Source organism: Hyperolius riggenbachi, chromosome 7 (genome assembly GCF_040937935.1).
Source record: "Hyperolius riggenbachi isolate aHypRig1 chromosome 7, aHypRig1.pri, whole genome shotgun sequence".
Taxonomy (NCBI): domain Eukaryota; kingdom Metazoa; phylum Chordata; class Amphibia; order Anura; family Hyperoliidae; genus Hyperolius; species Hyperolius riggenbachi.
In genome coordinates this window covers 111,709,178-111,726,235 of record NC_090652.1, presented here as the reverse complement: position 1 = coordinate 111,726,235, position 17,058 = coordinate 111,709,178, and the positions used below count along the sequence as shown (strand labels likewise).

General features: G+C 43.8%; 1 protein-coding gene across 1 annotated transcript in view; it reads left to right on the top strand.

Moving 5' to 3' along the window:
• Positions 1-16,394, top strand: part of DONSON (DNA replication fork stabilization factor DONSON) — a 31,339-nt gene extending 14,945 nt beyond the window's left edge. Inside the window, exons 6-10 of the mRNA XM_068244508.1 lie at positions 515-632; positions 2,223-2,324; positions 6,577-6,775; positions 8,809-9,015; positions 14,356-16,394. Of these exons, the coding sequence (XP_068100609.1) occupies positions 515-632; positions 2,223-2,324; positions 6,577-6,775; positions 8,809-9,015; positions 14,356-14,493 (764 nt within the window). The 3' untranslated portion in view covers positions 14,494-16,394. The remainder of the gene's footprint in view (positions 1-514; positions 633-2,222; positions 2,325-6,576; positions 6,776-8,808; positions 9,016-14,355) is intronic.
• The last annotated feature ends 664 nt before the right edge of the window (positions 16,395-17,058 follow it).

Below are 17,058 nucleotides of genomic sequence, written 5' to 3'. Positions count from 1 at the left end.
TAGCTTGCCCTGTAGTGTAGACATGAACTTTTAGCACCATTCACCTATAACAGGGTCTGGGGGAAATATGTTAGGCTGCCCAGATCCTGTCAAATTTTGGCAGTGTGCCTCTATACTGATGTACTTTCCTGTCGTAGAGGCAGCACTGCCTTCACTGCTTTGATCCACTCAGTACACACCGGGACACTAGCAGCAATCCAAAATTTGTGACCCAAAATAGCTGGCGATCAGTATTAGACACCTAGAAGGAATTTGTTTCAGGTACTTGCCAGTAAGAGTCTGAAAAGAAGCTGAGAAGACACAGTTTAAGGTTGTTTACTAGTGGACAACCCAAGTAATCCTTTAAATATTGAATAATTTGCATCCAGTACATGTTAACAACCAGGCAGGACCACATAATGTGGAAAAGATTGCATGCTCCTCTGTTATCCATTTTACAGACAAACGGCTGTCTGATCTAGAAATGGTAGTGGCCAGCCTTTATTTTAATAAAGATGGAATTAATATGTTCCAGGAATTGAATTCTCTCTGCCCTTGGTGGAAAATGAACCAAGCAGAAAGCAGAAGAACTGCGAAACATCCCAGTCTGATGCGGCTGTCCAGGAAGATGAATATGCGGGTGAAGATGAAGGGTAAGTGAATACTGCAATACAATTTCTAGTTAAGGTGCCCATACATCTAACGATGATGGGCAGATCCGACCAAGAGACAAATCTCTCTCTGATCGAATCTGATTAGAGAGATCTGTTGGCTGCCCATACACAGCAGACCGATTCCTGATTTCAGCATGAAATCTCTTGGTCCTCTGCCGCACCACTGCCCCTGTAGTGTATAAATGTGCCCCTCGTGTGCATCTATACATTACCTTTCCTATGTCGTCCACCGCACGGTGCCCATCTGACTTCCGGTTCTTCCTCTTCCATTTGTAACGTTTAGTGCGTGTGACATCACACATGCGTTATATGCCGGTGGCACGCACATGGAAGAGGTAGAACCAGACAGATGGGCGCTGTGTGGTGGATGACATAGGAAAGGCTATTTATAAATCCGCACACGGGGAGGACACTTTTTTTTATACGTTAGGAGGGCAGTGCTGGGGGATTCTTTGCTCATCCCGATATTCCTCACCATTACTGCCACGCGCCCAATCGACCATCACAACCTGATATCTTGCAGCTTGTTCTATGCATGCAACCAATTTTGGCCCGAAATTAATCGCATCCTCGACCCGGCATACTCTGAGGCACTGATTTTCATCTGATTTGATAATTAGCAAATTGGATGGTCGAATGGCCGCCGAGGCGAGAGATGTAATGGTGAGTAGAACTGGTATTCTTAAGCATTTATAATAGTCAGGCGCACGTTACCTTTGCTTTCTTCCTGTCTCAATTTAGAGGAATCTATTAATCATTCTGCCTAGGATAATATGAATATCCTACTTCTCAAAAAACAATGACATGAAAAACTATTACCCAAGGTCCCGCAATTTTTCAGTTCATATATCAATTGAGCATCAATTTGGGAAGAACGTTCTCTTGTTCATTAAGGGGAGAGCTGCAGGCAGGAGGGTGGGGGAGGGAGGGGGCTGCGGCAAGGAGGGTGGTGGTGCAGGCATGGGGAGGGGGCTGACTGTCGAAGTGTTTGCTGATCTTGTATGTTCTGTCTACTCTTTGTACACAATCTCCCAGGCTATGCACAGCAGCCGGGAGTGTCCTGGGCATGCGCTATTACAAATGGTTCCAAACCGCACGTTTTTTTTTTTTTTTCTTCTCAGATAATTGATTAGACAAAGGGGAAAATGACATAAACACTTTTTTGTGGTCATTTGCAATTGATCACGACATGTTTTGGTACGATTAGAATTGTTAACATTTGAAAGATTGCACTGGGAAATGTGAAATTGTGCTCATTTTAAATATCCAGCCATGTAAATAAAGACTTAAAAAAACAAAATTGGAACTTCTCTGCTTATGACTGGATGGTTGAAGTGAACCTCTTCAATTCATTTTTTTTTCTTCTTCTTTTGGTAAACCACTGTTAAATTGTACATGAAAAAGAAATGGCTTTTATTGCTTTAGTTGCTTTCATCTGACTTGAAATTTTACTTTTTCTGTTGATTGTGCTATCCATATTGAGAAAACACAATAATCTTCACAAAGTATCTTGCAAAGCATGCTATTTTTGCTTGCTGTACTTATTTACAATATTTTAATTGCTTTCAGGACACCTCTAGAAGACAGTGATGAAGATGAAAGCTTCTCGTGGTTGGAAGAAATGGGAGTGGAAGACAAGATTAAAAAGCCAGATGCTATCTCTATCAAACTGTATCCTTTCGTGTTGTGATACAATACTGTGCCAGTGCAAGCAGTGTGTAACTAGCAGTAACTGAGCCACTAAAGGCCCATACACACGCTGGATTTTTGCGAACAGGTCGTTTGAATATCCTGTCCAGTCGTCCGCACGCCAAATCGGGTGTGTGTACAGACTGTTGTTCGGGTGATAAGACTGCTTTTGAGCGATCCGCCCGGCAGATCGCTCAAAAGCAGTCTTTTCACCCGAACGACAGTCTGTACACACACCCGATTTGGCGTGCGGACGACTGAACGACGGACGTTCAAACGACCCGTCCGCAAAAATCTGACGTGTGTATGGGCCTTATCACCAGTTTAGATTAGTGGGACCTGTAGCTGCAAGGGAAAATTTGCCTCTCAATTATATGAAAACAATTATCTGAACAAAGGCATTGTTGTATAGGACTTTTAACAGTTAACAGTGGTCTAATGCTGGGAGTACACCATACAATTTTCTGTTTGATTTAAGGTGCATACACACGCACTACAGCAGCCAACGATGGGTCAGTGGGCACCTCCCGCTGGGCAGGTTTTCAGCAGACTGTAATGTGTGTGTGTGTGTGTGTGTGTGTGTGTGTGTGTGTGTGTGTGTGTGTATGCACTGTCGGAAGACTGATAAGGCTGTTCCTGAACGATCCGCCCGGCCAGATAAAGTTCAACATGTTGGAAATGTATCTATCTTACCATCTATCTGCCGAGCAATTAGGCATTGTTATACTCGGCAGGAGATAAACGGAACACAATGCACCAGAGATAATGACCAGTCTCTACAGAAAATCTAATTATGCATTCTAGCAGAAAATCTAACGGAAGAATCTAACAGAATATTGTATGGTGTATTCCCAGCTCAAACCTCCGTCAATAAAGAACATAACCAACTCCACTGACCAGATGACCAAGAGGTTACACAACTTGTATTTTCCGCGCACCAATCAACTGAATGACCAACTCGTCTGCATTCTGTGCATGCAAGCGGAATGATGAACTGCTTGATATGGCCACATTCAAAATAAGTACAAGTCATTCAAACAACTTGTACACAAGAGGCCAACTGCCCTTTATCAGCCCAACAGTCGTGTGAGTTGATCTGTCAGATGGATCGCGCAAATTGCCTGTTTTCAGTTGGTCGTCTAATCATTTGCCACATGTACACATGCATAGTTGTCATCCAACAGACCAAAATCGGACAACAATCAGGCAGTTTGGTTAAGTGTGTGTACAGGCCTTAGAAGTATTTAGTAGTACAATGTGGGTAATTTATAGACTAGTGATAAAATGGCCTCCTCTGGCATTGTTGCATTGCGGTAGCAGAATGATCTTGCCCTTGCTGCACAGAGTGGAGCATGCCGCTGCAGAGAGATAAGGAGCCAGCAGGCTGGCAGCATAACTTGTGTTGGACCAGATGCCATCTGAGGGTTATTACTCTGATGCTGCGACACTGTTGGACGATACTTTGTAAAACAGTTAGTGGTGTTTCACACTGAAAATTGATGGGCATTGTAAACAGTGATTGTGATTATTTTTTATTTTTTTTCCCCCCTTCTCCTTCTTTCTCGCTGTGCACATTCTGATGTGGTGATCGTGCAGTTGGGCAGGCACTGTACAATTGTGATTTTTTTTTTTTTTTTTTTTTTTTTTTTTTTTTTCCCCCATGTTAAAAATAAGCAGAATTTTTTTTCTTTTACCATAAATGGGAGATGCCAAGAAAATCACAATGTTTGCTATGGGCAGCACGGTGGCGTAGTGGTTAGCTCTCTCGCCTTGCAGCGCTGGGTCCCTGGTTCGAATCCCAGCCAGGGCACTGTCTGCAAAAGAGTTTGTATGTTCTCTCCGTGTCTGCGTGGGTTTCCTCCGGGCACTCCGGTTTCCTCCCACATTCCAAAAACATATGGATAAGTTAATTGGCTCCCCCTAAAAATTGGCCCTAGACTAGAGTACTTACACTACATAATATAGACATATGGCAATGGTAGGGATTAGATTGTGAGCTCCTTTGAGGGACAGTTAGTGACTATATACACACACACACACACACACACACACACACACACACACACACACACACACACACACACACACACACACACACACACACACACACACACACACACACACACACACACACACACACACACACACACACACACACACACACACACACACACACACACACACACATACACATATATATATATATATATATATATATATATATATATATATATATATATATATATATACACACACATATATATATATATATATACACACACATATATATATATATATATATATATATATATATATATATATACACACACATATATATATATATATATATATATATATATATATATATATATATATACACACACATATATATATATATATATATATACACACACATATATATACACACACATATATATACACACACATATATATACACACACATATATATACACACACATATATATACACACACATATATATACACACACATATATATACACACACATATACACACACATATATACACACACATATACACACACATATACACACACATATACACACACATATACACACACATATACACACACATATACACACACATATACACACACACACACACACACACACACACACACACACACACACACACACACACACACACACACACACACACACACACACACACACACACACACACACACACACTGTACCGCGCTGCGTAATAGGTCGGCGCTATATAAATACTAAATAATAATAATATGCAATTTGCTTCCAATGACCTAACGCAAACACAGAAAAAAATATGCTGCACTGTAATTGTTTGGGTTAAAATTGAAAACATTTATACAAAATATCAAATGGATCGAAAAGTATATCATACTGGTCACCAAGATACGAACTACCAAACAAACAAGAAAGAGGGTACCATTGTAGATGAGCTATTCATATTAAGTGTTTCTAGTACATAAAATATATATCCTTTATTGTACGTGTCCACAACAAGATTAAAACACCATTAAAGGACAACTGAAGTGAGAGGGATATGGAGGCTGCCATATTTATTTCCTTTTAAGCAATACCAGTTGCCTGGCAGCCCTGCTGATCTATTTGGCTGCAGTAGTGTCTGAATTGCACAAGAAACCAGCATGCAGCTAATAATGTCAGAAACACCTGATATGCTGCATGCTTGTTCAGGGTGTATGGCTAAAAGTATTAGAGGCAGAGGATCAGCAGGACAGCAAGATTAAAAGGAAATAAATATGGCATTGATTAAAAGGAAATATGGCAGCCTTCATATCCCGTTCACTTTAGTTGTCCTTTAAAAACAGAACACTGCTATAACTATGGAACATTTTAAAAGTTGTAAAAGGCTAATGTGTGATTCAGTAACTTCTCCAAACTGCATTTAGGTTGCCATACATATACATTGGCTGTAAGATCGACCATTCGATTCAATCATTTTATTGTGTTGAGAGTGAATGGAGTGTTCCAGGATGCCCAATCAATGAAAAGTGGCCAATATCAGAATCGGAATCAATATCATGATGAATCTACCAACTTTGTCGATCAAGCAGGGTGGAAGAAATCAGTCGATTGCACAGGAATCTGCTACTGTTCGCATATAATTCGATCAACACTGCATAGATTTTTGCATTCAGAGTATGGAGGCACAATGTCGGTCAGATTGTTTAGTGAAGATGAATTGCATAGGATATTGCTCATAGTGTCTGGGCCTCTAGCCGATCCTTTTTCTATCATCCCCACTGAAGTGGATCGCCCAATTGTCAATCACTTTAATTGAAGTAAAATCACTTGATTTATGGCTGCTTTTTAAGGCCTTATTCACACCTAAAACTACAAAAACGCCGTCAATTACTGCTAACGTTTTGCAGGAGTGATTTTTTTTTTTCTGCGATTAACACGGAAAAATCACTGGACACTGCAGCGTTTTGCAAGCGATCGCGATTATCGGTGCTATGCATGCTAATCGCGATTGCTGGCAAGACGCTGCATGTCACGCGCTTGCGGTTAACGCAGTGAGAACACTGCCATAGGTTTACATGGGCTAGCGGTTTTTAAGAATCGCTAGCATTTTGCGCTGAGCGGGAATCGCGCGATTCCCGCTCAAGTGTGAACGAGCCCTTAACTCTTATCTTTCACCCAACTGTATCCCAAAGTAACCTTTGCTCCTTAACCTACACTGAATCAGTCGTAAAGAGAAGAATGAAGTGAAGCTGGACCATAGACCAGAGTCTGTTGTGCTGGTGAAAGGAACTAACACCTTCACATTACTCAACTTCCTGATCAACTGTAAGAGCATTGTAGCCGCTGCTGGCACCCAGGCTGGACTCCCACCAACGCTGTTGTCACCAGTCACATTCCGGGGAGCAACTATGCAAACTCTGAAGGTAGATTCAGCTACTTGCATTAATCTGTCTATGGAGTTGCTGCGGCACTGAGTTTTTTTTATTTTAAAGTGGAACTCCAGCCTAAACAAACATACTGTTATTAAGTTACATTAGTTATGTTACTTAAAATGGATAGGTAATATAATCTCTTACCCACCCTGTTTTAAAAGAACAGGCAAATGTTTGATTTCATGATGGCAGCCATCTTTTTGGTTGAAAGGAGGTGACAGGGAGCATGAGACACTGTTCCAACTGTCCTGTGCCCTGAGCACCTCTCCCAGTTGCAAAGCAACGTCAATGACAACATAGGTAATCCCATCATGCTCTGCACAGCATCAGGGAAAAAAAGCCCGGGCTTTTTTTCTTTGATGGGTGGAGCTTTGCTAAAAATGCAGCTAAAAATGATGCTTTGGTAAGAAAAACAAAGTTCTGATGCCGTGAAACTGTTAAAGATACACCAAGCCTTTCCAGTTCTGCTGAGTAGATTTTTAGTCCGGAGGTTCACTTTTAGTTTATTTTGCTACGGTGTAACTGGGATTAGATGCAAATAGCCCTTTTACACTGCAAATTGCAATCACGCTGCAATCTTATTGCTATTTTTACAAATGTGTTTTTGTTTTTTTGTTTTTTAATCATTGGAGTAATTAACCATGGTAAGATAACATTTACGACTTCACGAAGATAAAGGGAGGGGCTTCATGCAGCATAGGGAATTTGCATTGTATCGCACCTGCTATGCTATTTTCCTGAAGTTCTATAGATGCAACGCAGGAGATCTGAGGCCAGTGCTGCTTTTGCATTTTTAGGTTAACCTAGGCATGTGCAAACTTGGCCCTCCAGCTGTTAAGGAACTACGAGTCCCACAATGCATTGCAAGAGTCTTACAGCCACAGTCATGACTCATAAAGGCAAATGCATTGTGGGACTTGTAGTTCCTTAACAGCTGGCGGACCAAGTTTGCCCATGCCTGGGTTAACCCATTAGCAGCTTCAAAGGACTTCTCTTGTTTGAGATGAGTGCACTGCTTTTGACCTCAGCCAGCAGAACCCATGCTGTAAATTCTTGTAATGCTTTGATGTCTTTCTGCTAGCAGAGGATATAGGAACTGAAAGCAGAAGTCCTCTTGTTCTCACACTGCCCTCTCGGGGCAAGTAGTCATAAATACGCGGTACGGCAGTACGAATTAGTAGCAAGGAAATGTAACAAATAAGAAGAAAAAGAAATGCTAACATTGGCCTGTAGTATTTGAAAGCCTCTAAAGAAATTGGCTGCTAAAGGGTTAAAATCGCATTGAAGCACTGCAGTGGGAATGGGTCACCGCAATTAAAGGGGAAATGAGAGAGAGGTATATGGAGGCTGCCATGTTTATTTCCTTTTAAGCAATACCAGTTGCCTGGCAGCCTTGCTGATCCTCTGCCTCTAATACGATTAGCCATAGACCCTGAACAAGCATGCAACAGATCAGGTGTTTCAGACTTTAAAGTCAGATCTGACAAGACTAGCTGCATGCTTGTTTCTGGTGTTATTCAGATACTACTGCAGAGAAATAGACCAGCAGGGCTGCCAGGCAACTGGTATTGATTAAAAGGAAATAAATATGGCAGCCTCCGTATACCTCTTACTTCAGTTCCCCTTTAAACAAAATTGAATGAGGATCCCTCTTTGGGTAACTAACCTAAGCTAGCAAGCTGTGTACACACGCTGGATGAAACTCTGCCAATAACCACCTCTGTTAAGAATCTAGCGTGAGTACTAAAGCCCCTGATGCCACCCGAGGCCAGCAATCAGCCTGGCAGATCAACTCAACCAGGCCCTGGCCGAGTGAATTGTTCTCCTTGCTTGCTCCATGATGTCACTTCGTGCCCCCTTCTACCTCATAGCAACAGAATGTATCTGTGTTGCATCAGCCATGCATTCTTGCCTGAGGGATAGAGTTCCAGTCCCTGACAGGCGACATGCCTCATACGTGTGTACGTCTTGAGCCAGTTGTGATTTCTACTGTATTTTCTTTCTGTTCTTTCTCGGTTACCTAGGCCAGAAGCGCAAATGTGAAAACTCAAGTGCAGTCTGGATATAAGGATCAGTTCAGTCTGGAGATTACTGGACCTGTGATGCCACATGCTGTACATTCCCTGACACGTTTACTTAAAACAGCACAGAGGGGAAGCTTCTCAGCAGCTCTGTATACACATGAGCCAACCACGGTGTTCAACACAGCTGTCAATGACCAGAGCAGCAAGGTGAGGCCTGAAGAGGACTCCTGGATAGATTCATTCCCTGCAGCCATTGCCAGTAGTCAAGTACGCATAGCTGGAGGAGTTGGTATCTAAATCTGTCTATAAGTTCCTTCAAAGAGATCAGCTTCCCCTGTTAGCCATTCTCAGTAGTAGTGAGAAGTCACTGCTGACCCTCCCTTAGGGTATTGTTTTAATGAATGGCAATTTTATTGATCCAAAAAAAAAAAAAATAATCAGTTATCAAGCATAACTGTAAATGTAATTCTGCATCATGCTTTTGCCTCTTTTCGGCCACTACACTGGAATCATTAGAGGTACCATATATTACCATGGATAAGACTACCCCTCACTTTTGACCTAAAAAATGGTGAAATGCAGTGACCCACAGATAGAAAGAAAACACTCACATGTATTGGCCAAGCCCTTATGGAGAGTGCACATTGATAATGTGCATTGGAAGCATACCAGAAACCACAGCTACCTCTCCTCATGTCTCCTCTGCAGCTTTAGTAATTTGCTGCTAGAGCCCCAGGCTCGCTGTCATGTGACTTTAGTGAAGACCCAACACACTCTTCGTTAGTTATAAAGCTGACAGAGAGTCCTAAGGAGTGGAGCAAGGAGACCTAGCTATGGTTATGGGCATGCTTCTAATGCATACTCCGCCTAGGAGGGCCGCACACATACACCTATCAGCCATGGATAAAAGGACACCAGTAGACCACAGCGCTCATACCTAGTGTTGTTTGCACATCATATTCATCTTATTTTATATTATATGATGAAGTATAACTTGCTTTGAATGTTGTCTTGACTTTGGTTTGGTATAGTTTGACAATTCTAGTTCAAGGAGTGTGACGGTCTATGGAAACATGACAAGACAAGTGAAGCAATTGCCCAGAGCTTCCCATTCCAATATTTTGATTGGTTGCTCTGGGTGACTGCTCCACTTTTACATCAGTGTCTTTTGCAACTCTACTGATAAATCCACCCATTTGTGGCCATCATAGCCGCATTTTGCATTAAAATTCAAGTTTGTATGCTCTAGAAACTTGCTTGCTAAGATTTGCGCCTGATCGAAAATTTGAATGTGAAAGAGCAGAATAGTGGGGAAATTTTGGCCTGGCAGAAAGGGACTTTTTTTCCCCCACTATTTTGTTTTTAAATATTTTGTTATACTCAAGCAGTGTACTAAACCCTAGCGTTACACATTTTGGCAAGTTCCAGGTAAAAATTTCATGAAAACTAGTTGAACTACTTTTTGCACTGAAACTGAATGCCAGGGAGGTTAGGGCCAGGTCAAGCACTCTTGAATGAAACAGGATCTACATTTTTTTTTCTCTTCATGCTGACATTTAATGATGGGTCCCTTTTAACTGCCTTTTACACCTGTCAGTATTTTATGCTATTTATTATTATTTAAAGAGACTATTCAGCTTAACCACTTAAGGACCACAGGGTTACACCCCTTAGTGACCAGGACTTTTTTTTTTTTACAATTCAGCACTCTGCAGCTTTAACAGCTCGCTGCAGAGCCATACAACCTGTACACAAATGAATCCTGTCCCCTTTTCTTGCCACCAACAGAGCTTTCTGTTGGTGACATACTATTGTTGCTGTGTTTTTTTTTTTTGTTTGTTTGTTTGTTTTTTCCCTTTCTCCCTCCCCCCTGAGAGCCAATCAATATGATCGGCTCTTATAGGCATTAGCCTATCAGTGATCACTTCTTGAGCCTCTCCTGGGGACAGCTCAGTGACAGAGCTGTCCCCTGTATAGCGCTGCAAGATATTGCAGCGCTGTACAAACAAATACCGGCTCTTTTTTTCTATTTTACAGCCTGTCAGCTGGCAGGCTAAACACGGAGCACTGCGTCTTGGCAGGGAGCGAATGCGCACGAGTGTTCCCTGCTAATCCCCACCCACCGCTCTTGACGTCCATTGGTGTTAGGCGGTATTGGGGTTGCCACCCTCCCGCCACTGATTGGCGTTAGGCATTTGGGAGGGGGTTAAAATGCACTTTGTTTGTAATCTGTTCTCATAAAAAGTTATGACTTGCCAGGTGGTTTCTGCCACTTGTCCACTGAACCCAGTGTGTACCTTCTACTGGTGCTTAGCCCCGCCCAGAGCCGGATTAAGGCCAAATGGGGCCCTAAGCAAAGTAGCAGATTTGGGCCCCCCACCACCACCACCACACTGTGTGCCCCAATCAACAAATGCAGCCACTGTGTGCCCCCCAACTGGCAAATACAGCCACTTATATACCTTCAATAGATAAATGCAGCCAACATTTGTCCCCAATACAAAAATGCAGGCACCGCATGCCCACAATAGACAAATGTAGTCAATTAAAAACAATTGCACTACCCATTTCCACAAGGTGTGAGACAAACCAATTCACAATCCTAGCACAACCCCTTACCCAGTGCTCTATATATACAGGTCAATCATGCACTGATACATAATGCAAGTGGTACACAAACATTTATACTTACCTGGGGCTTCCTCCAGCCCCCTGTAGACCATGGGCTCGCTCAATGTGTGTCCAGTCCCATCTGTTTCCCTGCTTTCCACCCCAGTAGTTGGGGGCTACTGCGCATGCACAGCCCTGGCCTTGCATGTGCTTGGTTGCCTTCCTGTGACTAGAAGTGTTCTGCACCTGCACAGTTACTTAAGGCTTGTAACTGCACATGCGCAGAGCTCTCCCAACTATGGGAGTACAACCAAGCATGTGCTGGGTGGACAGTGGGAGATTGGACAGGACCAGACACAGAGGAACCCCATGGACTACAGGGGGGCTGCAGGAAGGCCCAAATAAGTACATTTTTTTTGAATTCTAAATGCTTGTCAGGGCCAGCTCTCTCATAAAGCAAGGTGAAAAACTTGCATCAGGCGCAGAGATTACAGGGGCAGCATGTTTGTACTGTGTGTTTACACTAACAGCATGCAGTCAGAGTAGGAGGAGAAGCAAGAGGAGAGTGAGGTGAAGAGGTCATCATTGGGGAAAAGCAGCTTGTTGTGCTGTCTGAGGAGTCTGACAGTGAGTGAGGGGGGAGGCAGGATAGCAGGAGTGTTTCATTTGACTTGCACAGCAGAAGGGAGGAGGTGGCACTGCTGTCCTGACTAAAGAGGAATGAAGGACGGCCGACTGGCTGAGAGTGAGCAGTTTGTCACAGGATCGCAGCCAGCCAGTGTGTTATTGTGTTGAGCTGCACATGTCATGTCTCAAGTTGTTACATATGCTCCCTTGCTGACTGAAACCATTAAATGAAGCAGAGTAAATTGTTGGGTGCTGAGCGGTCATTCCAAATCTGGAAGGGGAAGGGGGGGGGTGCATCCTCATAAATTTGCCCCAGGCAGCAAAAAGTCTACAACCAGCACTGATGCTTGTTCACCATTAGTGTTAGGTACAATTTAAAAGCATGCCAGGAGTGAAAAAAAGCAGCTATTATAGCCAATTATGACCATTAAATGCAGCAACTGTTACCCCAGACACCAATAAATAAACGCAATTTGGGCCACATTTCAGCAGAAAACAATCACAATTTGGGCCACATTTCAGCAGAAAACAAATGCAATTTGGGCCACATTTCAGCAAAAAAACAAATGCAATTTGGGTCACATTTCAGCAGAAAATAAACGCAATTTGAGCCACATTTCAGCAGAAAATAAACGCAACTTGGGCCACATTTCAGCAGAAAACAAAGCATTTATTCACCTGACAGAAGTCTCCTCACCCGGCCATCCTCTGGCGCGCAGCTCCCCCGGACGATCTTGCGTCTGCAATCTTCGGCGCTGTGAGGAATAGCAGGGCTACGGGAAGATGGCGCCCGAAGCCCTGTACTGGAGACACAAATAGTCTCCAATACAGGGCTTCGGACGCCATCTTCCCGTAGCCATGCTCTGTCTGCCGAACACTATGCAGGCTGCTGGAGCGGGGCTGCGGGCTATGAACTGACAATTCATGCAATGGTACGGTGGCCAGAGTCCCGAGGCCTCATGCAGCCTGGAACAGGGGACCCCGAATCCGGGACCTGTAAAGCGGGACGTCTGGTCAGCGTACCTAGCGTCTGTGACGTCACATATCCCACGTGCTTAACGTCGGAAGCCCGTCCACAATGCAGAAGATGAATGGGGACCACAGCGGGTGAAAGCGGACAGGTAAAGTATTAATTGCATGGGTGGGGGCAGCCATGGAGGCGGCATCACATGGCTGATTCCCAAGGTTTTATGCTAAAATCTCTCGCTTCTGAATTAACCTGGGGTGTATGGGCAGCCAAGAGATCTCTCTACGATCAGAGATCGATCTGCTCAGTCATCATTTAACTTATGGGCACCTTTTATATGGAAAATGTAATTTACAAACACAGGAAAGCTCTGTCAGGAATCACATAACATTAGATTTCTCAAGCAGCTCCACTGATTTTTATCTGCTGCACTTTATTACCTGTGTCTGTCTGGCTGAGCTAAGGTCCATTGGAGGTCACACAGTCACACAGCCTCTGCAGAACGGGGCACGCTGGAGGGATTTCTGTCCTGAGACTTCCTGACTTGTATGTCACTGTGTCCTCATGTGCTATCAGTGCCCCTGTCTGCCCTATATTATGGAGAACAACCATATTTCCTGCTACTTGCAGAGTGTTTGTTGTGGGGCGGGCTTAGCTGCATCTCGTCTCTCCTTAGCATTTGCTGAAGCTGAAGAGCCATGAGAACAAAGAATGTGCCACTGACTGGAGGAAGGAGACCTGATGTTTCTCATCCACCTCGCTGCCCGGGATCTGTCTCACTGCAGTGCACCACGAGGTCAGCAGCGTCTCCCAGCCACAGTGAGCACGCTGACTAGAGTCACATGGTGCTGACTATAGTCACATGGTGCAGGCTGGAGTGGAGAGCGTCCGTTACCATGGTAACCCGATGCTCAGCCTTTAAAAAAAAATGATTGCAGCTGCAACAGGCAGGCAGGTAGAGAGCCACACTGCAGTCCAGTTATTATATGCTGGGGCCCCTTAGCTGCAGCAGCAGCAGGCATGTTAGGACAAAAAAATGACATGCTGACAGGGCTCTTTAGACCCTGAATGGGGCCCTAAGCAGGCGCTTGTAGTGCCTGGTTGAAGATCCGGCTCTGGCCCCGCCCCATGCAGAGACGTACTGTGATGCTTCAGTGGCACTTTGTCATGGTTACCGAGAGTGCCATGGCGTGTGTGTGTGTGTGAGGGGTGCAGACTTGGTAGGTCATAGCTCTTTTTATAACAGGTTACACAACGTGTATTTTTGTCTGAATAGTCTCTTCAGTATAATTTTACGTATTGTGTTAATATACTTTAGTAACTTTGTTCCTTTCACCTTCCAGGAGAAGGACAGCTCTGAACTTGTGAACTGTGGTCTGCATCCTCATACCTTGGAACAGGTTACTCAGTTATCAACCCTTGGGAAGTCCTCCCTGCGTCATCTGGAGCTAAGCGACTACATGTACGCCTGGAAATGCTGATCACTGTTGCAGAGGCCTGATTTACTGTGGCATCTCTGAGGGTTTCATATGTGTTAGTACAGATAATCTGCTTTGAGGTGCTTGGGATTTGCCATCCTCATTTGGGTTTTATCAAACCATAGTCAAGATGGTTGAGAGGTTTGTGAATTGGTGGCTGTGTGATTGCCGTTCCATGCACCATCCTCAGGACTTTTAACAAACAAAAGCCCCATTGTGAGTGCAGGAATGAGACTCTAAATAACACAACTGACTCCCCAAACCAAATACAATTACCTGGCTAAATTATCAAATACTAAAATAAAAATGTGTAAATTATTCCCATGTGACTCATGGATGAAAACAATCACAAAATCTATTACATAGGTGTAATATGGTCAATTCGCATAAAAATAATGCAAATCTGAGAGGTAGTCTCTATATCTTTATGTAAAATATAATACACTTTTGGCAGATTAGGTGCCATAGCTCATACCCTGTGAAAACCACTGATCCTTATGGTTAGCAAAGTGGAGATGATTAACAGAAATCTATAACTGCTTAGCAATGAAGAGTTCCTGTAACACTTTAGTATCGATGTGGTTAGTAAATGGATAGCTGTGCTAAGGCCGTTTTTAATTTCTCCTCTGGTCAGCTGGATAGTGTAGTGGTAAGGCTCTTGTCTTTGATGTAGGGTTTGCGCTATTGACAAGGGGTGGAAGCCCAGCTCATCCAGTACATTAAACAATGAGTCTTTGGGCAAGGCTCCCTAATGATCCTGGTTGCCTGTGGAGCGCGCCCTAAGTGGCTGCAGTCCTGAATCGCTTCGTGTCCACCAGGAGAAAAGAGCAATATAAATGTTCTGTCTTGTCTGTTAATTTTAAATTTGAAGAACAGCATTTTACATGTGCTATATGTGGATCTTTTTGCCTGTACCCCCTCCCATAGCAATCCCAGGCTTCAGCTCCACCACAGGTGTTACATTGTATTGTATGGCCATAAGACCAGCAGGAGGAGTTGGTGAGGAGAGGTACATTGCTGGACACAGTATGGGGAGGACCAGCCAATGCAGTGGGTAAGGAGAGGTACATTGCAGGAGACAGTATGGGGAGGGTTGCTGCCAAGTGCTGTTCACAGGCCAATGTGTGCTCCTTTATCAGACAAACCCAGACTTTAAGCACCGCAGAGTCAACAAACCACTTAGGATGTTGGGGATGTTGGTCTTTACCGCTGTGAGTACTACTGGCGATTTGTGCTGGTTGGTTGAGACTGCTGGTTAGTTGGCGTTCCAGATAACCAGGACTCCACTGTATATCCCTTGCCTGGGGCTTCTTCTAACCCTCTGAAGCATGACAGGTCCCTCCATTTCCCCCCCCCCCCCGGTTGCTATCCTTTGTACAGGTGAGCCCTTCTGAAAGTCCCCCGACTCGCCAGTCGGGAGCTACTGTGCGGCTGCTCCTCGTCCGGCCAATCGTATTCTATGCACATATAAGAAAAATCTCATCTAGACGATAGCCAGTTTGATATCCTAAAAACACTCACTCTCATTTTAGATTTTAGTACGTTCCAAGGGGTCTGCATTCTTACCACCTAATAAAAAGACCTTTGTTAAATCCAGTCCAGGGTTTCTGGTATACTTATATCCCCAGTTCAGATGCCTTAGGCGCATGGTGCTTCAGTGAAGCACTATAGACTGTGAACTGTATAGACTGCTCTATAACATACCCTGGTACCCAACTAGGCTGACCACTGCCAGATACTGCCTGACTGGTGCCGGGACACAGAGGTTTTATGCTTTTTATTGACTGATTTTTGTGCTGCCACAACCGTATTTATTCTAGAAAAAGACCAGATTTCTCGTTAATTCTTTGTAATCAACTTTTTTAATTGTTTTTACCTTGAACATTAAATTATATTTGAGATCAGATGTTGTAGTGTTTTTGACTGGTGTTTCACAAAAGTATTTCATGAAATGTATGATTCTCCTGTGAAGAAGCTGAGAACCCCCAATGGAAGCTCTTCTTGCTGACTATATAAACAGTTGTGGGCACTGCAGAAAAACACAGAAGGCAAATACTTTTCATTATTTTATCAGATTTTACAGGGCAGCAGCAGATATTTTCAAGCAAAACCTGTCAGCCTCTGTCCATCAGCTGCTGCATTATAGAAAATGGTTAGCTGTACGCCAATGAGAGGTGTTTTACTTCCCGTAATAGATCACACTACAGCTATGCTGTATACTAGAGGCCTGCAGTGGGTCTGGTACCCGCGGGTTACCCGCAATACGGGTCGGGTTCAGGTAGCGAGGTGTGGGTAGCGGGTCGGGTCGCGGGTAGTCAAAACAAGCATGAGATAATTCTGTATCTTTTGCCTTCCCAAAATCTGTAATGAATCCTGGCACCAGAATACTTTCTTGCTGGCTTGTTTACTGCTTCTCATCTTTAACTACTTTACCCCCAGCGGTACGGATTTCTCCGTCCCTTTTTCCACCCTGTTACCACCAAGGGACGGAGAAATCCAAACTTGACTCCGCTCGCCCGTCCGCATGCCCTCGTGCACGCCGCCGCCCGCCCGGAGATCAATGAACGG